The sequence below is a fragment of the Doryrhamphus excisus genome, chromosome 8 (genome assembly GCF_030265055.1).
Source record: "Doryrhamphus excisus isolate RoL2022-K1 chromosome 8, RoL_Dexc_1.0, whole genome shotgun sequence".
Taxonomy (NCBI): Eukaryota; Metazoa; Chordata; class Actinopteri; order Syngnathiformes; family Syngnathidae; genus Doryrhamphus; species Doryrhamphus excisus.
Window position 1 is genome coordinate 11,258,360 of NC_080473.1, and position 27,593 is coordinate 11,285,952.

Consider the following 27,593-nt stretch of genomic DNA (forward strand, 5'->3'; position numbering starts at 1 on the left):
TGCCCGATCTGACATGTTTTACAAAAATGCATCGATTGATAAGACCGTGTGAGTCTTCATTGCTCAGTGTAATATAACACTGAGCCAAATACAGGGGCTAATTCGTAAGGAATCAGAGAACCATGGCTCGATTGCTAGTGTAATGGTTCTTATAGCCGACTTTTATGCAATTCTAACTCTTGGTGCAATTCACATGTTTGATTGATTGCTGACCAGTCCGGGCTAGAGTCCATGTTTTGCCGTCTCCAGTCCCTCCTATAAAAAGAAAGAAACCATTTTTAAAGGCTTATATATCAATCCATAAATTTTGTCTTCATCTTCCTCAGGTCCTCTTTGAGTTGGCTCAAAACAAAACAATGCCATCAACTACAATTGTCCATGTTGCTGTTTGAAACATAGCAATCTTATGGTGTAAGAAGCATAGAGGATTACATCAAACCCATTGAAGTAAATCCTTAGAAAGTGTTGATAGTGAGGTCATGAAATGACATCATCACTGATTTTTAGAGACTAATCAATGTCGTCAGATGACGATTGTGTGCGTCTCTTAACGTTTTTTTGGAGGGGGAGAAAAGATCAAAACTGTCAAACAATACGTTCACCCATCGTTTATAATGGTTAACTCATTCGCTACTAAAGAAGTATTTTTCAACCCGAATGCCCAATCCAAAATATGTCTTTTACGTTTTTTTGCCAAAGAGGCAAAAAGAGGTGACGGTGCAACTGCATAACAGATCATGTTTAGTTTAAAGATGGCCGCAAGGTGGCAGAAGTGCATTTTATCAGAGCTCAGCATGCATCTTTCATATAAAATTACCGCTAATTAAAAGAATCGAGGTGTGCAGCGTGCACAAGTTTACGCCATCCATCCATCCATTTTCTTCCGCTTATCCGGGTCCGGGTCACGGGGGCAGCAGTCTCAGTCGGGAATCCCAGACTTCCCGGTCCCCGGCCACCTCCTCCAGCTCCACGGGGGGACACCAAGGCGTTCCCAGGCCAGCTGTGAGACATAATCCCTCCAGCGTGTCCTAGGTCTGCCCCGGTGCCTTTTCCCGTCTGGGCATGCCCGGAACACCTCACCAGGGAGGCGTCCGGGGCATGTCACAAGAACCAGATTTGGTCGCCGAAGACCAGGTCGCCCAGGCACCCGCCCTTGACCGCCACCCAACACGCAAGTTTACGCATTGATGAGAAATTTTAAGGCATTTTACATGCAAGTAAACGCAAGGTTTCTTTGCACTTGGTTTGTTAAAATACCGTAATAACAGTCAACCCTGTTCTTAACAGTGTTGAGAGCTCTTTATCCGCCTGAAAAGTAGCGCAGCCAAACATGACGTAATCAAATCGTTTCATTGGGTGTTTAGATTTGTTGTGTTGATAGAAGATGCAGATGGATGATGAGATTTTTATCACACTAAAAAGCCCAACTTGCTAGCAAGTATTTCATTGAACGCTAGTGAGCATATACATGATGTTGGGGTACAGTGAGAAATACTGATACTATATACCGGAAACACTAAAATATTGGATTTAGATATTTTGTATATTTTGAAGGTATATCATGTTTTAGAAATAGTTAATCCTTTCTGTTTCAGTGTTACACTTGTCCTTCATACAGTAAATGCATCATGTACATGGTGGTAAATGTAGGTGTGAATCAATCAATGTATTAGACTAAAAATCTGAACTGAGAACAGCCCTCTTGAGCTAGGTATTTTTTCATCGACTTGGCTGGAAGCAGTCAACCTCTACCTTAATTTTTGTCTGGAAGCAGTTCAAACTTTACCTCACATCTAAAGGCACACAAAGATATCTACGCACTGCTGCTGTTTTTCCTTCCAGGCACTACTGAGGTCAGCCTTAAATTTCCAACCAAATGGCAATGGAAGTGCAAAGGCTGTCGTCACACGACTAAAAAGTGGACATTTTTAGGGAATATGTTTTCAAGATATGACAGATTAATTCCATAAAGGGAATTCAATATTTTCTCACTGTTTTTATCCCAAGCTTTCTTACAAGTGTCATGGGAAAGTTGTCTTGGAAACTGTGAGGTTATGTGTCCATTCCTTTTTTATTTTGAGAAGGATTTTGCTAAGAGTACTAGATTCTTATGATGCGTATGAAATTTTGATGGGACAACATACAATAACATTTTTATTCCCGGTCCAAAAAGGTACAAATCCAGGATTGTTCCATTAATAATTCATTAATGTTCAGTCTGTCCAGTCTTGTTTCATACTTGATTAAATACTGTAACATTAGAACGTCAACATATATTCAAAATAGGATTCTGCAGCATAAAGACAGTAATGTTGTCAAATCATTAGACCTGAAACAGATGTTGGCAACAGGTGACTGCTGTCATCATTTGGTCCAAAAGGCAGCAACCACAAATTTTTTTTTTTTTGAGAGAAGGCTAAGCTTGTCCAGCAATGTTCGTCAGTAATTCCATTAATGCTTCAGAAGATTTGTATAGTTCACCATCTGTGGCACTGTAATGAAAGAATTCATGGAATCTGAGGGAATTTATGGTTGTGCAAGCATGAGTTGAACACCTGTTCCTGCATTTGAAGAAATTATTCATCTAGGCTATGTTCACACTGCAGGTCAAGTCACATTTTTTGCTGACATATGACCTGATTTTTTTCACGTCAGTGAAAAGTACAATCCCAAGACTTGGGTAAAGGTACTCACCAATGTAGGCAAAGTAAATAATAATAAATACATTTCTATGATGTCTTGATGCTTGCCATTCAACTAATTTCATGTCAATTTTAGGGTTGTCAAAAATAGAGCATTAACCGTGGTCACTACAATCCTCCATCCTTTATTACAATTAATTCTAGACCCGACCATGATGTGAATTTCCGCAAAGTAGAATTCAACATTAATAAATTTTGTTTTTGCATTTTTGTGGTTTGAGCATAGAAAACCTGTTCATGACTTTCTAGATACAACCATGATTGGGATAATTTCATTCCAAATTGTAATAATTTGACAGCCCTAATCATTTTGTAAAAATCCTTTATTTAGCTTGACATCCTTTGTGGTTTAACTTGAGCAAAAGATAGAGTATATAATAAACACTTTAATCCCGGCCAGATTCAACACAACACATTTTTGGAAGACCAAGCCAAACACTGAAAGACAAAACCTTGGCAAATGTCAACTCAGTCTTGGACATTCTGCGAGAATAGTTCCCAGATCCCTCAGATTTGTCTGAAACATATTATTTCCTGAATAACCAGCAAATCATTTACAAAACATGTGTGAGTGTGATTAGAACTTTTTGTGTACTTTATTGTGAAAGTATGGAACAGTTATTATGGCTGCTCAGTTGTGGCTATTTGTCAATCTATATGTACAGTGTTACATTTCAACAACCATTTGTATTACTTTATATTATCTCATCAATCATGGTTTAGGGGCAGGATACAAAAGCTAGGTCAGAGATTTTCTGAGCACATGACAAAAACAGAGTCGCTTGAGATATGCTAATGCACATTTAGACAAGCCAGCTTCATTTTGGAATAAAGTGATGTAGACTAACAAAACAAAAATTTTGTTATTTGGACATAAAATGGGGCGGTATGCATGGCGGATGAAGAACACAGCATTCCGAGACAACGACTTGCTACCCACAGTAACATTTGGTGGTGGTTCCTTTACAGTGTGGGGCTGTGTGGCCAGTGTGGGTACTGGCGATGATGTTCAAGTTGAAGGTTGCGTGGATTCCAGTCAGTATCAGCAGATTCTTGCCAACAGTGTTCAAGAATCAGTGACAAAGTTGAAGTTGAGTCCGGGCTGGAGACTTCCAACGAGACAATGACCCAATGAGATAGGAATTAGCACTGCATTAGCTGCCATGAGCTGGCCACTTTATGAAACAGAATAAAAACGAGGAATCTGTACTGGAATTCGACCCTAAAGCGAATATTGATATGCATTGTGCAACTAGTGGTGCCTATATGAAGGTGGATCTTGGATGGACATATGCAGTCACATTGGTCGTTTGCACCGATAGAATATCTTTTATGTGTCATACATCATGTGGTTTCGGTTGTAGCTTTGCATTTGATAGAAGAGTGGACATTTGGCCACTGTGGAGGTCTGCAATCTCTAAGGCTTTGTAGATTAAGACTTTTATCACATTGTTTGACAGTCCCCTAAATCTCATACAGATGCTAAACTATACCTTGCTCATGGCTGTCACAATTTCGGAGAACTGTCACTTGTAGACCACCCGGGATATCTGTCAATTTTCCCTTCTGTGCATCCATGCACCACAAGTTGTATTTTTTTGTTGAAAGGAAGAGGTTTTTAGTTAGGATTTATAGTGTCCCATGCTAGAACCATTTATTTATCTATCAATCTATTTATTCTATCATTCATTTCTCTCATCGTTCTATCATTGATTTATTGTAAAGTAACAAACTAATGTATGTCCTGGCCTGTCAGCACTTTATCGATGTTACCTTCCACCGAGCCTGGTGTTTTTAGGAGTACTGTAGGTCAGTAGGCTTTTCCAAAACATAGAGTAAGACACATCTGAATCTTATTACCTCAAAACAGGTTCCATGAATGAAATTAAGATGTATAGGGAGTGTTGCTGAGTTCCAGACCTTTGAATGTGCCGGCTCCAGCAAATTGACTGATGCGTCTGGTGTCATGACATTAAACACCAGAGTTTTTGGTAGAAAAGAGGATCGATCCAATAGGGGCCCTAATGAGGTTGATGCTCATGCATTGTCAATTTGTGCGTCATGTTTTTTTTTTCCAGTCAACTTATATTGTATCTTTCTTTACAGTCTCCAAATCTTGGCAAAAACTACTAGATCTGTATAGCTGCCCTGACTTTGGAGCCAGATTTAAAAAAAAAAGATAGTGTTGATCCCCACAGTGATTGATTAGGTATAATGTAATTACCTTCTCTTGTGGAACTTGGCAGAATAGCAGCAAGGGCCTGACTATAGATGGAAAGCCAATGTAATGAGTCATTTCTTGATTATGTCAGTCAAAGACACTTGGTAATTGGTAGTTTTAAGTTAGTTGGTAATTTAGTACCCAAAAACCTGCAGAACACAAATCAAGTTTCAGCCCATGACACTTCATTAGGTACATCTGTACAATTGAATGAGATTAAATAAGAGTTATATATTTAAAAAATCTACATATACAAATATAGCAATGCTTTGTTGCGATTTATACAATACAAGAGGCATTAATTTAACACTAGAAATGTGTTTGTAATATTTTGCACCTAAGTTGTAAGGTATTACTAATGCATAATAAACAAAGATGTGATGTAAGTTATCCATTCTGTGTTGTAGATAACAACACATGGTTTTACTTGAAGAGGAAATCCTGTCGGATTTATTTTTATATAACTTGTGCTCTCCTTCCATAAATGTCTCATAGCGCATCATGTTTATTATGCTTATGCATGCATCGTTGGACCAAGAGGGTGTTCCAATAAGATTATGAAAGACTGGTACATAAGAGATGATTGTGTCAATATCATGGAAAATAATCTGACAGACTATGGCAAAAAATACCTCCATATGAGAGTGATTTCCTGATTTCCTGCTTTAAGTTAGCAGCAGCTTTTAAGGAAAAGACCCCCTTTATTATATTCTTTCCCTGGTGATCATAGATAAATATAATGTCAAATCATGTTAGTCAGCTATTACAAACTTCATGGAATAACATTACTTACTGAAATTATTAAAATGTATTCAATGGGAATCAAATAGCTGCTTCTTGCTACTAAAGTAGACATTTTAGTTTATCCAGAAGCAGAACAAAACTTCTATAACTTGATACGGTGTGAAAGTGGTACTATTTTCTCATGTTGTGCGATCATGCGGTCATGCATGATGGTGTTTTGTAGGCCACTATATTTTGGACCCCAAATTTTGGTCGAGTTCCAAATTGTACAACTTTAAGCATGTTTGACTTTAGAGGTTCCAGTGTATTATTGCAGAAAAGAGGTGCCATTGAAAAAAGACTTAGAGCAGGGGTCTCAAACTCAATTTACCTGGGGGCCACTGGAGCTAGGGTCTGGGTGAGACTGGGCCACAACAGGTTTTCCAAAAAAAACAAAAAACACATTTATTAAAAACAGAAAAATGAATAAACTTTGCTTTGGTTCCGATTTTCTACAAGAAAAGCTCTGATAAAACATTCCACTGTTCTCAAATATTTTAATTTTTATTTTTCTACACAAAATAAGATGAAAAATTAATAAACAAATCAAGAATAAAGAAAATCAATTAATCAGTAATAAATAAATAAATATAATAATAATAAAACCGCAAATAATAAAAACTTAAGAAACCACATATAGTTGGTGGGTAGACAATTTTTTTTTTCAGATTAAAATTAACAAAGCATTATTAGAGCCCTGTAGACATGACAGAACACGACTATAGTCACATTTATACTTGTTTTATTTGCAACATATTGCGCAACTGCAGGGTCTTGAGACACATGCTAACTCGCAAACTAGAGAGCTAGCAACCTAAACGGTAGCCTCCAAGTTATTTCCTTTGAACTTAAAAAGCCAAAAACTTACCACTTCCACACGGATAGGGAGGATAACTATTAACAGTTATTTAACCTTTAACATGAACATTAATCAAACGTAATAATTTTTTCTTGGTACATGATACCATACAGCATCCTTATCCTTATCCTTATCGGGCCTCAAACTAGTGTCCTGCGGGCCACATTTGGCCCACGGGCCGTGTGTTTGAGACCCCTGACTTAGAGTATAAGCCAGGGAATGTATGATGTTTATATTCCTGCACACATTAGAGCAGCTAATGGGCATGAGGGATTTCTGTGCACACTCCTTTTACCATTTTTTTCAACTGAACTTGTAAGCTATTGTAATAAAGTTTCTCAAAACACACAACATTCTTTAGGGATACAGTTTCGAGATGTTTATTGGTTGTGCAGTGGGCATTTGTCTCCACATCTAAAAGGCCAAACATTTCAACACACCAAGTCTTCCCTGTTCAACACAACCTTGAAATAAAATACCGAGTCTTTATTGTAATGTTACCCAGATGGTAATCATTTCAGTGTATGTTTTTATTCATATTTTTACATAACCGTGTTTATCTGATAAACATTTGTCATCAAGTTAGATGACGTATTAACATCAATGTTTATTTTCATTACATCTTGTTTTTTTCCTGGAATCTTACTGGCTTCTTTTCCCCAGATCATTCATTGAATATAAACATTGTGTTGCGTGTATATTTATTCCTTCCACATATGTGCTGGTAAAATTAGCTATTGAATGACATGATGTTATGTAAATTGATTGCCGATACATATTTTTACATTAAACTCAGTCAACTAAAATCTTTATTGTAAAACTGATAAGTCAGGATTTGTATAGTACCTGTGTTTCATAGACAGCTGAAGTCTGAAAAAAGATGCTCTCAAGAATGGTGAAGTAATATTTCAAAAAACCTTTACACGTTTTTGTATTTTTACTCAATTGTAATAGGGAGGGGCTGCACTGTGTTGAGTGGTTAGCATGCAGGCCACACAGCCAGCAGACCCGAGTTCGATTCCACCCTCAGCCATCTCTGTGTGGAGTTTGCATGTTCTCCCCGTGCATGCATGGGTTTTTTCCGGGTTCTCCGGTTTCCTCCCACATTCCAAAAAACATGCTAGGTTAATTGGCCACTCCAAATTGTCCATTGGTATGAATGTGAGTGTGAATGGTTGTTTGTCTATATGTGCCCTGTGATTGGCTGGCAACTAGTCCAGGGTGTAGACAGCCCGAAGAAAACTGGGATAGGCTCCAGCCCCACCACGACCCTCATGAGGATAATCGGTAGAAAATGAATGAATGAATGAATGAATGAATGGTCTTCCAATGCCCATATGGCACAGCAGTGAAAACCTGTCCCTGTGGGTGAGGATTCCCTCCAAAATTAGTCTTCATCGTTTGTTGTTCTTTTCTTATGTTGGCCTTGTTGCAATGAGCGCTGGTAACATAATGCTTTTATTTTGTTAAAAAGTGTATTTGACACCAGAAGCTGTTTTCTGGTATTTCTCTAACGAGTACGCTGCTGAATTTAAGTGCGAAAATAGACACCCTGCTAAAATATATGTAGGATGATTACTTATTTATTTAGCAGTGGTCGTGGTCATGCAAAACACACATTTTTGACCCGGATTAAGATAGACAGGTGTATGTAAGTGTGCAGGAATAGGGGGTACGTGACTTCAGGTCAAATGTCTGAAGGTGTATGCGACTGTAAAAAGTTTGGGAACCACTGTTCGAGATTATTATTCATTGGTATCCTCCCAGACATTAAATAAAATAACAGCACTTAATGTGTTTTATGCCACTTGCCTCGCCTGGAGCGGACCTGGTGTGTAATGATTTAAGAGCTGAGGTATGAGCGGACACCGAGGTTTCCAAGTGATGATGTAAAGACAGGAAACAGGGGCCTTAAATTAGGCCACAAGCTTTCCACTGTTGTTTTGCACCTTGTTCGGTGAGGTGACAAAGCTCTGACAGTTTTTGCTTGTGCTGTAGCCAGGGACCTCCTTAGTCAGGCATTGGATTGCCAAAAGTAAACAAAGCGCACATTTTCTGTCATTGCAGCTGGCAGAAAATGGTAGCACCTCTGAACTTTGCAAGAGACGGCTGTAAATGCAGCAAATAAATGTAAGACAGTACTGCCTTTTGTATGCCTAATATTAGTACCCAGTATGTCTTTCACTTAAAAGGCTAAAATGATGTTGTCTATTTCCATTTTCGTTTTGTTGACTGGGCTTGTTATGACAGGAATGACCTCTGTGGACCTGCACACCCAAATGCAACTGCGTCCCAAACATACGGTTGGCTAAAAGAGCTGGTCAAGGAAAGGCTGATTATAAACCGAAAACTGAACATATTATGCTTCACTACCCAAAGCTCATGACCATAGTTGTGGGTAGGAACGTAGATAGACCAGTAAATTAAGAGCTTATGCTTTCTGCTTAGATCCTTCACCAAAACGGACAGATGCCGCACCAATCCACGTGTCTAACTGTCCCACTTTCGGCTGCCACCCAGCTGACTCTGAAACCGACCCCGTTTAGCCCCTCCTATGAGTGGTGAGCTCACCAGAGGGGGGACCCTTGTTGCCTTTTTCAGGCCGTCCCCGGCTGGGGCCCCATGGGTGCACGTCCGGCCACCAGACGCTCGCCATCGGGCCACACCTCCAGACCTGGCTCCAAAGCAGTACCCCAGTAACATGTGTGAGGGAACTCTAGGTTTAATGTTCTTCCTCTTCATTAGGGTCTGCTGAGCCACTGTGAGAGTGAAAGAAATGAAGAGTTAGTAGTTGCTCAAAGTACGAAACATTTCATTTATAAATAGGAAATCCTACTTTGCGGAAATTCACTTATCACGGCTGGGTCTGGAACCAATTAACCACAATAAATGAGGGATGATATGCAATATAATATGCTATACAAGTAAAGATGCTCTGATCAGGGTTTCATGCTGCCGATTCCGATACTGGATACCGATACACCCTGAACTGGTGGCCAGCCAATCACAGGGCACATATAGACAAACAACCATTCACACTCACATTCATACCTATGGACAATTTGGAGTTGCCAATTAACCTAGCATGTTTTTGGAATAATGGGGGAAACCGGAGTACCCGGACAAAACCCGCACATGCACGGGCAGAACATGCAAACTCCACACAGAGATGGCCGAGTGAGGGATTGAACTAAGGTCTCCTCGCTGTGAGGTCTGCACGCTAACCACTTGCCGCCATGCAGCCAGTATCGTTATATATTATATAATATAGAAAAAGTTTTACCAATATGACCGGGTATTGCAATTTAATGACAATATTGGCCGATAATATCGGTGTCCCATATTGTAACTTTTGTAACCTATCGGGGAAAGTAAAATCCTCTCCAGTTTTGCCAGAGGAGCACAGCTTCCAGTCCACATCGGCATAAGACATCATGTAGCCAATAAAGCTCGGCCTTCAAAACAAAAGAAGACAGCAGGGGTTTTTCCATGACCCGGGGGCTGGTGCTTGGGCTGCTGATAGAAATTCAAGTGGAAGACCTTTCCATTCACTGTACTTGTGACTAGCAACAGTCGGTTCTGAACCACACACGTGGTCTCTAAATGTTGCTTAACGTATTCTTCTGACTTCAGACACAATGTTGGTGGGGAAAAAATGCTCACTTCATAAACCGATGAAATCAGTGGGGATCATAGTGATCATGACAAAACAGTAAAAAGATCCCGTCTTGTCGAGGGTGTGGTATCGGAGAACTGTGGGGTCAGAGAGATGACGTCCAAAAACAACATCCTTGACACATTTGGTGCTTTTCATGTTTTAGGATCTGTCAGTCTTTGTTGCAATAAACACTAGTGCATTGTTGAACCGTGGTAATATCCTCTTTCTTTTCTTTCCTAGAGATTTATGCTTGGCCTTGGACAATAGCTGCTGTCATGATGGAACCATGAGAGCCGAAGCTTGTTAACGGTAAAACCTAATTACAGTATACTTTTCCCATCAGTAGTAACACTTGTAGTACTGCAGTTCTGCACCGCTGCAAACCACAATAATGAACATACTGTTAAATTAGTGAATCAAAAATGGCATTACGTGTTGAGGTTGTCACACAGGTGTAGTCAGTCAGTGTAACTTTTATGGTAAATATTGTATAAATACAGCATCTTAAGTAATTGTGTGTGTTTGAGAATGTTGTGATTTATTTGCAATTTTCAATCCTGCTAAGCTAATTACAGTTGCAGTATGTTTAAAGGCAAAATGAAGTGATTTTCCCCAGAAATATTCTCCAAAAATCATTTGTGAGAGTAGAGGGTTGACCCCAGCCATGTTATATTCCCAGACATTTACTTGCCAACCTAAATAAAGTGACGCGTTTTTAGCAAAGTCTTTAAAACTGTACTTAAAAGATCAACCTTATCCTCCCTGCATTATCTAACTTTTCCTAAAGGCTTCTTTGCGTTTTGTCCTCCACTCAGACTTGTGTGCTTAACATCAAGTATTAAAAATCTTCTGAGCAGGCCACATCTTGAATTACAGCTCTCGAGGGTAGCATTCCTTTTTTATCTCATGTTGACAACATCTTAAAATAAAAAAAAAAGAAAATGAAACATTACCCAAATTTTATTGCAAGTTTATTTGGATTTGCAAACAGAAAATGTCCCCTTACTGCTATAAAGTCAAAATCTGTTTTCTGAATAAGACCTCCTGAAGCTAAGAAAACTGTTTGATGAAAGCCCATTCTTCTGTTTTTCTTGCAATTATTTTCTATGCAAATATTGAATCCCCCTTTAGTGAAGTAATATCCAAATTTTGTGCACTCTGGTTTCTTGACCTTAACCAGTCTGGGTTGTACCCCGTCTCTGAACAGGTTAAGTGGTAGAAGATAAATGAGTGATTGAAATCAGTTCAAGCTACTGGAAATCTGATAGTGACCCTGATGAAACATGACACAGTGGGGGAAAAAAAAAACGTAACAATGGCTTTTGCAATACAATGGTTTAATGAGACCTGAAACGAGATGCATAAAAAGCTGGTATGTTTTTGTTTTTCCAGTCACAACAATCTCACTGTAGTAGCATGCAGGTAATTAGATGTAGTGCAGAACAATAATGCCAAACCCTTCCTGAAACACTTTGAGAGTACTGTTCACAGACATGACGCAGTGGTTGTGTGTCATTAAGTATCCATATCTTCATGCCAAAAACCACACAACCACAGAAATGGACATGCCAACCCAAAGTTATTTGAATGTGTGAAAACAATGTAGTCAATGGAGGGCCCGGAAAAGGCCCCTACAGTTGAATAGTGCATAACTGAAAATGCACTTGACAATGTGTGTGTGTGTGTCTGGTTTTCTTGTCTCCTGTCTCCAAACAGGCAGGAAGATAGTTCCTTCTGTGCATTGGTTCAACACCTTGGCACTGAACACAGGAGCCCTTTTGTCAGTCATACAGTCTTTTCGTGTCAGAGGGTAGAGGCGGGGCCGTTAGCATACACACAATGTGCAGTAGAGTGTAACATGGTAGAAATTAAATTAGTAGATTTCTAAATATTGACATGTTTTGTAATCACCCCACCTTTTCAACGGTACCACCGGAATGTTTTTGAAATGTAAAATTTTCCATTCACTGGACCAACGACTCTGATATTCATTTCCTTTATTTCCTTCAGTTCCTTTATTTTCACGTCTCATCTCCGCCACTTATTGTTTCTCATCTCACCCTCTCAAATACATTGGTAGCCTACCAGCTTATGTTAAACAATGACAGCCAATCAATATCCACATCAGCGTGACTGACCACTGACTGATAAAACTGCAACTTGCATACAGAAACTGTAAAGTTGGAAGTTAAAAATGAGGTTAACGCTACATGACTGTAATTAATTCAGAACATTTAATGCTTTATTTAACACCCCTAGTGTAAATGTTCCATCCATTCCATCCACCCATCCATTTTGCCTATCCCAGCAGACTTGAGAGAGGTGGAGTACAGATTAATTAACTTTTATTTCTTTCCTACACAGTGTCCAGGAATGGATTTTGTTCCAGCTTACACATTTTGTTGTATTTATAAAAAATCCATTGCTTAATATCCCACACTGACACATTATTTACTGTATATGGTAAATCCCCTTTTATCTGCTCGAAGAATCCCGGTCAGGGGTGGCGTAAGGAAGTTTTAACAATGTTAAGGAAGTGTGTTTGTGTGCATGTGGGAGATGAGCGTCACAGTACTTAAGTATCACTGAGAAGTGCTAGCCCAATATTACAGTATAGTTTGCACACAATATAAGCACCCAAATTATGCTACAGCAGGAAATTTCACTGTTATCCTCCGATGATAAGAGAATGTTTTCCCATGTCTTAAGTTCCGCCCACAATGGCTTGTCACCATCTCACTTAATGATTATGGTCCCCTAAGTCTGTCTTTCACTGGACATCAAGTGACATGGTGAAAAGTCGTGTCATCAGTGTCTTATGTGGCCTAAGAATTCAGCTTCCTGCTCTGGCTTTCTCTCAGACAATCTCAGGGATGTATCAAAGATTACTGGCTGATTGCTGAAAAAGCCTGAGAACCATGATAAGCTTGAAATCTAACATCCTACAAGTATTAAATAATCAAACTCTACTGTATAACTGCATTGCTTTTTCGAAATCTGAGATAACTCTTTTGCTATTGTTGTCCACATATTTTCCACTTAGTATTATACTGAGTAACCAGAACAAGTTTGTGTGTATGTGACTTTAAATGAATTGTACAACCCCAGGGCTGATTGACTGGAGTTTCTACTGTGTAAAATTCCAACTATGGTTTGTAATGCTTATGAAATCACACACATGAAGATTAGGAAATCCTATGACTTAAGATTCAAATGAGCCATAGCATGTAAATGAAAACCAAAATTTGGCACGGACCATCTCATTATGAGGACAAATGATGTGCCTACTTACAGTGTGACTTTACTTCCAAAAATGTACTTGATACATGACAGACCCGAGGGCAAGGACCCAAAAGATCTCAAATCGGAACAATGAAACCATGTTAGGACTAAAAGAAATAATTAATAATATCCATTATGACAGTGCATACGTTCCAGGTCAGTTATTTTTCTCTTGGCTGCATTAAAAACGTAATCAAATTCATGAAATCCGATTGGGCACATTGACACTTGGATGTTCTGCTCGAGCGCATGCACGGACTGCTCTCCAGCAGGTTGCTTTTTAAAAACATGGATGCCAAACATGAGTCACTCTGTGAGACTGGTCTGGCCTTTACAAGAGCTCATCAGTCCCCCACCCCCCGGGTGCCTGATGTTCACTACCACATCTGGAACGTAGTCCGGGGGAATGTATCACACTTTTGGAAGTGGGCCAGTCTGCTTGTCTGTGGGCATTAAAAGAAGACTGTAAAGACAGCAGCATGGGACTTGTCACCTGCCAGCATGCGGTATCCACTCGCTAAACACTGCGGCTGTCAGGAGCAGCTTGGTGAATACTTGCTTAAGGTAACTTATGGGAATGTATTTCACTTGTAGATCAATTTGCCCATGTGGAAATACATAAGATATAAGTTATTCACCAAGCAGATTGACATATTTGCTAGTATTTTGATTTGCTGACACATGACTCATCACATCTTTCCAGTAATGAACTGTCAAAGGACTTTGATGAAAATTAAAAGCAGTGTGCATTGTGGAGAGAGCCAGTGACTGGCATGAGTTGTGGCTGACAGCAGCTCCTGCGCGAATGTTCACTGGATGTTACAATGAAGAGACAATAGCCACAAAGTATGCTGTCAATGCTAAAGTGTGACTTTATCTAATGTATTATTTATGTCTAAGATGCCTTATTTTCCATTGTTATGTCAACTATAATGGTAATGGTAATGGTTTTATTTCATTTGAACATGCATCAGATTACAATTGAGTGATCACCTAATCAGTCCAAAAGGAGTAGGAAAAAACAAAGCTTATTAAATTCTACCCCTCCATCTGGTACTTTTACAATCAGTAACAGTTACATTTGTTCACTTCCTGCTTTCCTAATATAGTTTAAGGTTTTTTTTATTTAATTTTTTAAAATGTTTTTGTCGTGTACCAAAGTACGAGGTGATATGACCATACAATGACATAATGGGTACCATAGTAACTGTCAATATAGTGGGCAATACAAGTCTACAAATGACTATATCCAGTCTAGCACCCCATGGGAAGATGCAAACACAAGGATTCATTGTACCAATGTCATCCATGTGTTGATTGTTACACACCAATTTGCCACTAATGTGTACAAGAAGTACACGACAGAGCAAAACCAAGACGAAAACGACACCATCTGCACACACGTACTTGACATTTGGACAACAAGTACAAGTAACCAACACAGGCGGGGAAGTCAGATGACTGTAGTGTAGATGCTACCAATAAAGATAATGTGTTTCTGTTCAGGAAGCAGATGTTGGCGTCTTCCTATGTGACCTCATGTTCATGCATTATTCTTGGGTCAAAATGAGATGCCGTTTTGAATGAAGAATGGAGTTTCATACTTTCAACATAAACAAAATAATCCACCTTTCTCCAGGATATAGTCAATGTAAATACCAATATTCCATTACAGCAGCATGACCATAAAGAAGTCCCAATTTGGAGTGCAATAAAGTCCGCCCTCCCAATCCTTCAGCATTCAATCACTGCCTTTTTGACAAAAACAACATTCAACTTTGTCCAAAGGAAGGGGACCAGACGGAGCTCAAATAGGGACCAAATGAAAGAAGACAAACACTTTTCAGGTCCAGAATACACTTGTGCCTCCAGTCATCTGGTCCAGTTTGTCACTAGTCAAACATGGAAAGAATGGTCACATGCAGACTACATTAGCTCAGTGCCCTCACTGTGTTTTGTTTTCTAATTCATAAATTACTGCAATCATATGAGCTTCGAGGTGGTTTGTTATTGAATGTAATGTTTGTGTTCGGAATATCGTACTGCGCACGTAAGTTGTGATTGGCTTTGGATGTGGTAACCTGCCGCAGCGGGACCTAGCCTGTAAAATGAATTGAATTGTTCGATTAAACGTCATAAATTCTGCAAAGGTATATAACACTTAGGGAAAGTTAACAAGCGGGTCTGCGAACACTTTTTATGTACTTGCGCTGCCACCTTGTTTTCCTTTCATGCAATTATGTCATGTTCGGTATGTTTAAGTGAGGTGTCACCTTCAGTATGTATGTATGTCTCACTTTAAGAAAAACTTGCAGTGACAAATTACCGGAAAATCTGTATAAAACAAACAAAACTTAATAAATGCGGATCTGTTTATTCATACTAGAAGCAGTTACTGAATAGTCACTCTTAAGGCAACAATAAATAATGTTTTGTTTGTTTTTTTTTAACCTCAAATAAACATTTTTAGAGTCATTTTGGCAATTGGCTAATGGGGAGAATAGTCTCTCTTTATTTATAGTTTATTTCTGTATGCTTCTACTTGATTTGATCTACTTGAGAGACATAAGATGTGTTTTCTGAATGAGTTTAAAATAGTGTCACTGTTGACACACCCCCCAAAAAATCTGTTTACTGTTATGTTGCACGGAAACAGTGTCACTGTTTTTGCACTACAGTCACCCCATACTCTTTTGTGGTTTTTCAAACATGAATTAGCCAATAAATGATTGCTGTGTCCGACATGATTGGGTAGAAAAAAAGTTCTCTTTTCTTAAGTTAATTGTAGGCTAACTAGCATCCTATGCTTAAAAGTCATGGCTGTCTCGTGTCCCTGCAGGCAGTGACCGATTAGCCTACGTGTGTGGTGTAAACAAAGAAAAATAGGAGTATAACTGTGACTATAGGGGTGCTATGCCATGTCTATAAGGCTCTAATAATGTTAGAACACATATTTAGACAGTCATAAATATCAATTAAGTCAATTAACTGTAATAAATGAGAGATGACGGTATATAGAAGAAATCACACAATGAATTTGTGATTCATTGCAAAACCTAATAACTGAAGTCTAGTCATAGCGCCTTTTGCCATATTTTCATTCTTAAGGCTCAGCTAATATCAATCTCAATATGAGGCAAGTTTATGTATAAACTCTGTAACATATTGATTCGCTACTCTGTATGAAACATAAACATTCCCAAGTGCACTATATACACCAGATATTATATTTAGATTAGAAGGATGGGATTCGCTGTCACAGCAGACATAGCAATTGTGATGGAATTGATTTTACTGGGTCCAAGTAAAACTTGCTTTGTATTTAGTCTGACCAGCTGAGTTTTGCCCCGGCATTACACAAATCAGCATGTGGAAGTATGAACACTAACAGTGAATGTCACTACTATGACGAATGTTGTATGTTTTGGAAAGCACATCCCATTAGCCTTGGTGTAACATGCAGGTCTGTCAGGTTGGTGTCAGTTAGAGTAATGTCTTTCCCTGCAGCTCCTAGTCTCTTCTATTTTAAGTCCCGAAACGATAACAAAAATATGGAGGACGACATTCTTGTCAGCGCTGAGATATTTCCAGAGTAATGCGTAGAGGTTTTTGAGCCAAGACGAGTCTGTAGACATGGTGTCAATGTTTTGGTAGCCCTTGTGAGTCTGAATGGCATCTTAAGCTAGGCATGTAGATGTGGATGATTTTAGACGTGCTTAGAAAGTGAAAAGCAAATGTGCCCCGTTTGCATTCGAATCGGTGCTGTTCCACTTAGAGGTGACAGAATACTTCAGGGGAGGCTTGAGAAAAATAAAGAAAAATAAATCGTTTAAAACCTGCTAAGCTAATGCCAGTTATGTATCCATCCTTTTCGATACCACTTATCCTCACTAGGATGGCGAGCATGCTGGAACCTATCCCAGCTGTCTTCGGGTGAGAGGCGGGGTACACCCTGGACTGGTCACCAGCCAATCACAGGACACATATAGACAACATATAGACACACTCACATTCATACCTATGGACAATTTTGAGTCGCCAATTAACCTAGCATGTTTTTGGATTGTGGGAATGTGAGTACCTGGAGAAAACCCACGCATGTACGGGGAGAACATGCAAACTCCACACAGAGATGGCAGAGAGTGGAATTGAACCCTGGTCTCGCAGCTATGAGGTCCGCGTGCTAACCACTTGTGCAGCCCCCCTATGGACAATTTGGAGTCACCAATTAACCTAGCATGTTGTGGGAGGAAACCGGAGTACCTGGAGAAAATCCACGTATGCACGGGGAGAACTTGCAAACCCCACACAGAGACACCTTGTGCGGGGAATCGAACCCAGGTCTCCTACCTGAGTGGCCTGAGCGATAACCACTCTCCACCGTGCAGCATCAACGGCAAAATTAAGAGATTTTTAGTTCCTACAATGAGCAAAAAAATACAGTTTTTCAGAAACTAGGGGAGACCCCAAAGTATTATAGTCTGCTCATTGTGCCACATTATGAAAAACCCTTGCTTTCGTTGGTTGAATGTGCATTTGAACCTTTTACCCATTGTCAAACATGTCAAATGTACCAAAAACTTAATACACATGCACAGCATGATGTGTAAATGCTGGTCATCCATGTAGGCGCACTTAGTCGGGGAAAGAGTTCAAGAACTCTGCAAGACCACTGTTAAATTAGCATTATGACATTATGACTTGTAGGGGATTTTTTGACAGTTGGCAACAGTCTGAAACTTGCATTAACGCCATCCTCAAGACACAAATAAAACAGCCCGACTCAAACATACAGCGTATGTGGCCGGTGTGACTGAGTTCTACAAGCACCAAGACATTGTCTTTCCAACAAAACTTGTGCACTTTAAGATCCATGTGGAGCTGTCACTTTTTCTTCTTTTGCAAAGACCTGGCTTGGGGACTGGAAGGTTGGGATTCATGACCTGATCCACGCACAAAAAGATCCGCCATGGATACATAAAACAATATACTCATGCAAAGACTATTTGTCTTTTTTAGCCAGATGCCCGGTTCTCTCCTCGATCCCATTGCTTGTTTTGGTGATACTCGTGTCTACTGATGTACAGGTTAGGGACACGGGCCATCACTTTTTGGCTCCACGGAACATTCTGCACTTGAGAAATGAGTCATAAGAACAATGTGTTTATGCTCTGCTCTCTTTTCAGACAATCTCAAGAGTCCTGTAAATATGACAACAGACCAACAGCCTCAACATTGAATTCTTCTGACCACACTGACAGTTGCCATTACCTCTGAGATGCAGGTTAAGACCAACAGGTTGGTGTTTCATGCAATTGGCTGGCTTATCTCTGTGCGATGCCAATGGTGTCCTCATTTCTTTTACCACCACTTCCAAGACTGCTTCCCCCCTGCACGTGCCACTCACTATGTCCCTCTGTTTGGAGCGTCTTTGTGCCGACGATGACTTCATGTGACCTGTTGTCACTTTTCCTTAGTAACAAGTGTTAACACTGCAAATTCAAGCAGCTGAAAATGTAGAGTTAATTGTCTGGCTGTGTGGCTTGTTTTTTTCTCTGTCTTGTAGCTGACGCTCTCAGATAAGTATGCTTTGTATCCATGCAAGTGTTTGGCAAGTAGTTCAATTCCTTCTTGATGGGGGACTTTCTCTCTCCCACTAAACGTGTCTCTTTGCCTCTCTCTCTCCCCCCCCTGTCCTTGCTGGCAGCAGCTCTAATACTGTTGGCAACAGTGACCAGAATAAAAACAGCAACAACAGACAGGGAAGAGAGGAAAAGCAAAGCAATCCATTGAAACGGAGCTCTTGCCGTGTTTTAATCATATATCTGTCTCTCCTTTAAAAAAAAAAAAAAAAAGTTTTTTTCCCTCATCTATCTTCAAGACGACACGCTTTTGTTAATTAGGTAGCTGAGAATAAAACCAGCTCATCTGGAGAGAGGTGGTGCATTTGGGAGCGAGATGGCTAACGGGAAGGTTCGGCTGCTCCTTCATGGACTCTTCCTCGTAGCAGTGATTCAGCCCTCTCTGCAAGGAGGTAAGTGTGTGTCACAGCTCAACTGAACACTTAGCTGCATCTGTCATACGAAGAGCAGGTGCAAGGCTTTTTCTGCATGTTTGACCCTTTTTTTTGGACATCATTTCTTCAAAATGAGAATATGGTTTTTTAATTGTTTTTTGCATGTCAAGTAGGATTTATTTCAATATATTGATACAATAATGCAGCTTTTGTAAAAGTTCTTTTACCAGGCTTTTCTTCTGCACACTTAATAAATCACCCTGAATAGTTGTGAAATCAAACCTCTGTTGAGGACATTCCTGTTAATACATTGGACGACATTCTTGGCACTGGATTCATATACACAGTTCTAATAAGTTGAAGATGAAGCTCAGTACTACCCTGCTGGCCTTCCCTGCTTTAATTTAGGGGTACTGTTCTCAATCTGAAGCATAATAGCAAATTAATATGCTCATCACGGATAAAATATACAGTATGTATGCATGCTTGGGAAATATTTGTCACACTATTGACTTGATTATTGATATGCTGGATGAATTACTGCAGGTCTTCATTCAGATGTGCAATTCTAGCATGACTACATCTTCTTTTGCATGCTCTCACAACCTGTGCACAATTCCCTCTAATTCATTTGTAAATATACTTTATATATATATATTTATATATAATATAACTTTTTACAGTGAAATAACACATCAACAAAACATTACACGATAAAATATAAATAAAAATCTACAAAATTAAAAACATCCATCCATCTTCTTCCGCTGATACTTGTCAAAGCGCCTCAGATTTTGTTTCCTGCTGCTCATCCATCCTCACCTTCCCAGCTAGCGTGTGTATGCAACCACTCCCTCCCCCACTGAGTGTGGGCACATACACATTTATACTAATCACGTGTGACTTTAACAGAGAAACAGACAAAAAAAAAAAAAACTACTACCGACTCTAACTGTACATGGACACAACATTAGGTACGCCTGCACAATCTTATGAGATTAAAAATAGAAACCTCCCCACAAAGTGCACTCCATCAAATTGAGTGGTGTCAATCAATACAACTCCTGTATTAGATATCTCATTGAATTGTGCACGTCTCCCTAATTTTGTGGCTTGTGTTGACTCGAACTTCACAATAGATTGAGTCTGTAATGCCTTGTTTTCTGGCCCTTATCTCTTGTAACTACCATCTGTCTCACTTACTGTTTTATCACCACTTTAATGTAAAACAGAAGCAGCAGCTGCTTCCCATGCTGGTATTACACATATAGCATTGCCAGTGGTCCTGTTATAAACTTTACATTTAACAAGGATACATGTGTGGTATTCACCTCAGAAAAAATGTCTTCACACATATGCGGACGGTGTATGTTGACCACGTGTGTTGGTATAACATGAAGGAGTGAATGAGACTTTGAGTGTCTCGACTGACAGCATGAAGGTACCCGGTCTTTCATTTGAACGTAAAACCACCATAAGGCGGAGACATGTTTATTTGATAGGTTCATTTCAAGAGCCATTTGACTTTACAGCTTATCTGTTACAGACACAGAGAGACATTGTGTGTGCATGCCTTTCCTCCCACTCTCACTCAGTCTGTGTTTACGTTTTAGCCCTTTTTACACTACTTTGATTTTTTTTTTTCAATCTCTGGTCGGGCAAGATGTGCTTGTCAGCTTACAAAAAAAATGTCAGTCATCTACGCCATTAATATAACATCTCTTCAAAGAAGCATTTATTTGTGAGTGTCTTTGTGGGAATCATAAAAACCAGTTGGATGCTTTTCACCAAAGTCAGTGGAGGTACGTAAGCTCAGCCAAGAAAGGAACCATTACATTTGCAGCTAATCAATCATTTTTTTACACCGAATATGGTGGTCCTTCCTTTTCCCCAGTAGGATTAGAGGGATTATGTGGAAACAGGGCTTCCTTGGCGGAGATTTGCATTCTCTGAGGGCTTGTTTTAGTATTCTTCCTTCCTCATGCAAGTGGCATTTCAGATGCAGGGAGATGACATTATTCTCCATATAAAGTATCATTTTTCTAAGCTGACGACGGCGTTGAGTCCATTGCTGTTTTCCCATCAAACTATGTAACAGGTCAGGGGACAATAATTATCAGTGTTGGCTTAGGTTGAATTTATTCAAAGTCCTTACTAGATCCACCCATAACATCATATGGTTCTCAAACCAGCTCCATCTGTGTGTGCGCTACAACCTGAAGAAAAAAATGAACTCAACATAGTCCAAGGGTCAAGTATCTGTGAACAACGTGAAAATGATCAGCACTACATTCACTCATATCATGCATATGAATGTTTCCTTTGACAAGTCTAAATGAGTTATGGTCCTCAAGGAAACAACTAGAAAGGAGGTTGTTGATAAATACGTCCCCTGTTGAGTTACAAAACCATATGGTTGGACTGAAGATTTGTTTGCAGCACTCCTTAAAAAAACAGGTAGATTTGCCTTGCCAGGACAATTAAACAACAAAACTGTATTGTTTATACCAGGGGTTCCCAAATGGTGGGTTGCAGTGTTAATGTTTCTCGGTTTCTCAGTAATCTTCTGCCATTATGATGTTGAATGTGGCAGACCTGTCTCTTGTTGAGCCTTAGAAAGTGTTTACCTCTATTTTATGCTTATATGTTTCAATTAGGGCGGCATGGTGGTCGAGTGATTAGCTTGCAGACCTCACAGCTAGGAGACCAGGGTTCAATTCTACCCTTGGCCCACATGTTCTCCCCGTGTATGCATGGGTTTTTTCTCCGGGTACTGTGGTTTCCTCCCACATTCCAAAAACATGCTAGGTTAATTGGCGACTCCAAATTGTCCATAGGTATGAATGTGAGTGTGAATGGTTGTTTGTCTATATGTGCCCTGTGATTGGCTGGCGACCAGTCCAGGGTGTACCCCGCCTCTCGCCCAAAAACAGCTGGGATAGGCTCCAGCACCCCCGCGACCCTCATGAGGAAAAGCGGTAATTAATGAATGTTTCAATTAAAATTGGAATGTGCATCTCAGTTGTCTATTTAATTGGAGATGTTTGAATTCACCATGTAAAATAGCTAAATGCTAATGCTAATACCGCGTAAATTGGGTTTTCAGTGTTAATTAACGCTGAAGTTGTTAATTATTTGTTTAAATGCATCTTTTATGTTGAATCCCACTGAGTGATTATTTTGTTTCTTATGTATGTCATAATTGAAAGACTTTTAAAGTGGAGTCTTTATTGACAACCTTTAATCTGTGTGCTAAGCTAGCAAGTAGAAAACAAACATTAGCAAAGGCAGAGGACGAAACCTTTACAGACACATTTTGTTAAAATAATTTTGACTTTGTTTGCATGTTCTCCACGTACATATACATTTTCTTCAAGTACTCATTGGCTAACTCCCAAATTCGACAACTATGCATGATGCTTAACTGTAGACTCTAAATTGTCCATAGGTGTGAATGTGAGTGTGAATGGTTGTTTGTCTATGTGTGAGCTGGGATAGGCTCCAGCATACTCATGACCCAAGTGAGTGACAAGCGGTATAGAAAATGGCTGAATGAATAGAAAAAAAGTTCCATAGATATAGGCACTTTACTGCTGAGTTTGTTTATCCCTGAAATACAGCAGGGAAGTGAATCAGTAACGGAACTTGTCAGCTGACTGATGTCATATGACATATACAAAGTGACGTTAACACGATCGACCCAAACTACCTTGGCGTTCTACCGGTAGCTCACAATGGATGTACAATCCTGACAGTCTCAGTAATTAGCTGTTGGATGAATTTAAAGTCTTGCATGTTGTAGACTAGAACAGGAAATGGTCCCATCCTTGCTAACTAATAACCAATCAGTCTTGATTAAAAACTATGCACTTGGCCAGTAAAGGATTGATGATGGATACATTTTGTGCATGGCACCAGTCAGCGGACCAAAAAAAAAATGAAAATACCACTTGACTGACTTCACTCTCCTAATGAAATTAAAGTGGCCGTGGGTTCTCTTTGCACTGCTGCAAGTCAATTGGCTCATTTAACTCAATCAATGTAGATTGCATGGCATGACCTTGCTGTCCGAAACAGTCAGGGATTCCAACATTAGCTCATGACTGCTGGTTGATACCCAAAGTGATTGTCTCAATTTCCAAGGTCAGTGCTTCAGATTTTATAGACAGAGACTTGTGAATCCAGGTCTCAATCCCTTTTTTGGCTCACGTGAGTGGCGCAACCGCGATTTGTTGGATTCAAGTGACGGACTGGGATCCCAGTGCTCATCAACTCCACTTTGCAATCAGAGGAATCATCTGATCACGATACAGGTTTCTCTGTAGCTTTCCAGTGCCGCGTTCATGAATACATTTCAATTTGATGACGTTTAGTGGCTAGGTGACTTCACCCGTGTGGCCGGGAGCCTGCTTAAAAGCCTTGAATGACTTGGATTGGCTGTTGAGAAAGAAACAGTTATGAGCATTTATGTCTCTCTGGCACCGGCTGTGTACTGGGTAAGTCCTTGTACATTTGACAGGTTTATCCACCGCTTGCAGTTTTATATTAAAGCATATGTGGGCTGGCTGAAGTCTCTGTAAAGCAGATGCCAGAAGCACTTAACTTTTTGGCAAACTGAATTTCTTGCCACCAAGACTACTGTGAAAAGCGTTGGAGGGCTTAGACCAGTGGTTTGGATTGAGTTGTTTTAATATAACTTTATAGTTTCACTGTCTGGGATAAAAAAAAACATGTCTATTACCGATTTATTCAACTCTAATCTGTAAGCTGTATATATTAAAAAAAATGCACATAATAGAATTTCTATATGTTAGTGGCTATTCACAAAGTGTTCCCAGCAATTATGAGTATTTTCATACAATATTAATGATCATATTACCTAGCTGCACATATAAATAATGATGTTTTTGTAAATGTAGTTTAGTTGTAGCTATAGCTGTATAAAATAAATCGCAAAAGATTGTTTCTGAGTATTGGCCGCCATTGCAGCATTTGGCTGCATGAATCAATTGCATAGAAGTCCACTAGCATTCTTTTGTTTTGCAACATAGTGGGTGTGTGCATCACGCCGGTTCTTTCATTTTTCATTGGATGAGAAAGATCAGAGCGTCCACTTGAAAGTACTGTTGAGCTCGACCCAGATACAGTATCTCACATTTTATTTACATTTCTTGCATTTTTACTACAGTATATCTTCTCAAGGGACATTACTATGGAAATGAAACCTGGATATACTTTGGATTTGTCCAAGTACAACTCGTGTAATAGTATAGATTTACTATCCACACAGCCATTGTTGTGTAACTATCTGGCAACGCAAGTGTATCATGGTCGGGGGCTGCATGAGTGCTGACAGCACTGAGGAGCTGCAATTCATTGAGGGATGTCACGAGATAGGGTTTTACGAAAACAATTTTATTATGTATTTGTTATTTATTTTTTTGAAAAGTGCAATGAAAACATATTTTAAAAACGTGACAATATGTTGAAACTAATTTAATTTCTGCGACGTTGCACTCTTCTGCACTCTGTGTGTATGCTACCGGCCCCGTCTCTCCCCACATAGACAAAGAGACTGACAAAAGGGCTGACTCCGTTCATGCCAAACGCATGAGGGATGTCACGAGATAGGGTTTTACGAAAACGATTTTATTATGTATTTGTTATTTATTTTTTTTGAAAAGTGCAATGAAAACACATTTTAAAAACGTGACAATATGGTGAAACTAATTTAATTTCTGCTACGTTGCACTGTTCTGCACTCTGTGTGTATGCTACCGGCCCCGTCTCCCCCCATGGAGACAACAAAAGGGCTGACTCCTGCATTTTGTTGTGACTCAATTGACTAAGAAAGTCTGTTTGTCAGTCCTACATTTAGTTTTCTTAAAAGCAAAATTCAAATATGGTCTTGTCTTGTTCTTGTGAACCCAATATTTTGTATCAGCTCATCTCGTGGTTTGAGCAACACCACCAAGATCTGCTTCTTGACCAAGCACCATCTCCACAAGGTCTACTTTTCCAGTGCATTCCTCATGCTGACACTTAGCCTCAAGTGACTCTGAGACCAAGTAAGAATGGAGAGTCATATTAGAGTGTCACGATAAAGATAAGTGAGGGCATTTTTTTCATTATTAGATGCTCTTCATCCTCTCCTCATCCAACATGCAGTGGAAGGAGTGACAGTGATAGTAGGGACTGTCACATGCTTTATACTGTACTTTATACTGTAGGGCCAGGAGCCATGCTGTTGCTTTGACAGATTTCCATAAACCTGCCCCCTTTATGGGACTACAGTTTTGGATTTGTGTGAGTTTTGCTCAAAGTAGGTACATTTACAGCTCAAACGTTTTTTTATTTTGTATAAACAGTTGCACAAATTAAGTGCGGTGTTCCATTTTATGATGATGTTGACCTGGCATTTACCAGTAATGAAGGGGATTGCGAGCATTAATATACGAGCAGTTATGTGAGCAACCACAGCACAGGCTGGTGGAAATGGCACATTATGCATTCGCTTGTTGTTTCAAATGAAGCAAAGCCGCACTCCTACAGGTCACAAAGCGCAATTGTGAAAACTGTTCTTAGCATTGGGAGGAACTACGGAAAAAAAAACATCATTTCTATGACTTGATTCATAAAAAAAAAAACAAGTTGTGACTTACTATTTCCTAACTCCTCTGCTACTCATTCATGTAATACACGGACACAGTTGAATTAATTGTTCTGTTCTCAGTTAGTTGTTGATTGTTTTATTGTCTGAATTTATGCTCAGTCAGAAAATAATTAACATTTATTCGAACAGCTGATCCACAGGAGATGACATGAGAAAACGTTTGAGAGTAGCAGTTACAATCAATTATGTCATAAAACCTACAGAGTCATAAAACCGAGGCAAAATATTGGAATATTTTTAACAAAAAATATGGTAAATTTGTTCGTCAACAATGTAATCCATATTTGTAATGTGTTACTTCATTCCTAGTCAATCGTAAGTATACAGTATTTTTTTGTAATATTGTGTCTTTATTTTCATAATATTTTGTTGTTATTATTGTAATATTTTAAAAGTTAATTAATTCGAGTTCTAAATTTTTTCTTAATATTATGACTTTATGCTTTTTTCACAAAAAATATGGTAAATTGGTTTGTCAACAATATAATCCATATTTGTAATGTGTTACTTCATTCCTAGTCAATCACAAGTATGCAGTATTTTTTGTAATATTGTGTCTTTATTTTCATAATATTTTGCTGTTATTATTGTAATATTTTAAAAGTTAATTAATTTGAGTTTTACATTTTTTTCTTAATATTATGACTTTATTCTCCTAAAAATGTTGTCTTTATCATTTTAAAATGACTTCCCATTTTTACTGTTGTGTAATCGTATTTTGGGAATGTGGTGAGAACCAAAATAAAACAGAGGCGGGCCGTAAATGGCCCCCGGGCCGCACTTTGAATACCCCTGATTTTGAGTCCCCAATTAACCTAACGTGCATATTTTTTAGACTTTGGAGATAAACAGAGTGGATAAACAGTACTAGTACCTACTATTTGCAGCAGTTGGTCTAAACACCAGCAGCCGCTGCCCCACTCATGAAGAAATACTGAAATACAGAATAGGTCACATGTCAGAGATCAGTGTGTGTGCCTACCTCTGACAGTGAACTTGATGCCCTCTATAAAAGTGGCACAGTAGCATGACGTGACCCCGAAACAGAGGAAAAGTGGGGCAGACACATTCCAGTTTGCCTCGCTATAGCAAAGCCCAGACAGGAAATCCTTCTAATTGTGCGACAAAGGAACAAACTCTCCACCCCGGTTGGGTGTTGCCAGCACCTGACACATCTGTCATGGTGGCAGTGGCACTGACACACTGAACACACATGCACAAATCTTACTAAAACAGTAGGTACGCCTACACCATCTAAGGCAGGGGTCTCAAACTCAATTTACTTGGGGGCCACTGGAGCTAGGGTCTGGGTGAGACTGGGCCGCATCAGGTTTTCTAAAAAAAAAAAAACGCATTTATTAAAAAAAAAAAAAAAAATTCAGATTAAAATTAACAAAGC

At 39.3% G+C, this 27,593-nt stretch overlaps 1 protein-coding gene across 2 annotated transcripts in view; it reads left to right on the forward strand.

Annotated features, from left to right (window-relative positions):
• Positions 1–27,593, forward strand: part of LOC131135052 (fibroin heavy chain-like) — a 74,684-nt gene that overhangs the window by 5,381 nt on the left and 41,710 nt on the right. Inside the window, exons 4-6 of one of the 2 annotated variants that reach the window (XM_058080859.1) lie at positions 10,464–10,532; positions 18,692–18,803; positions 19,072–19,539. In XM_058080859.1, coding sequence (XP_057936842.1) covers positions 19,464–19,539 — 76 coding nt within the window. In that variant the 5' untranslated portion in view covers positions 10,464–10,532; positions 18,692–18,803; positions 19,072–19,463. The remainder of the gene's footprint in view (positions 1–10,463; positions 10,533–18,691; positions 18,804–19,071; positions 19,540–27,593) is intronic. The other variant, XM_058080858.1, reaches the window with a different exon arrangement.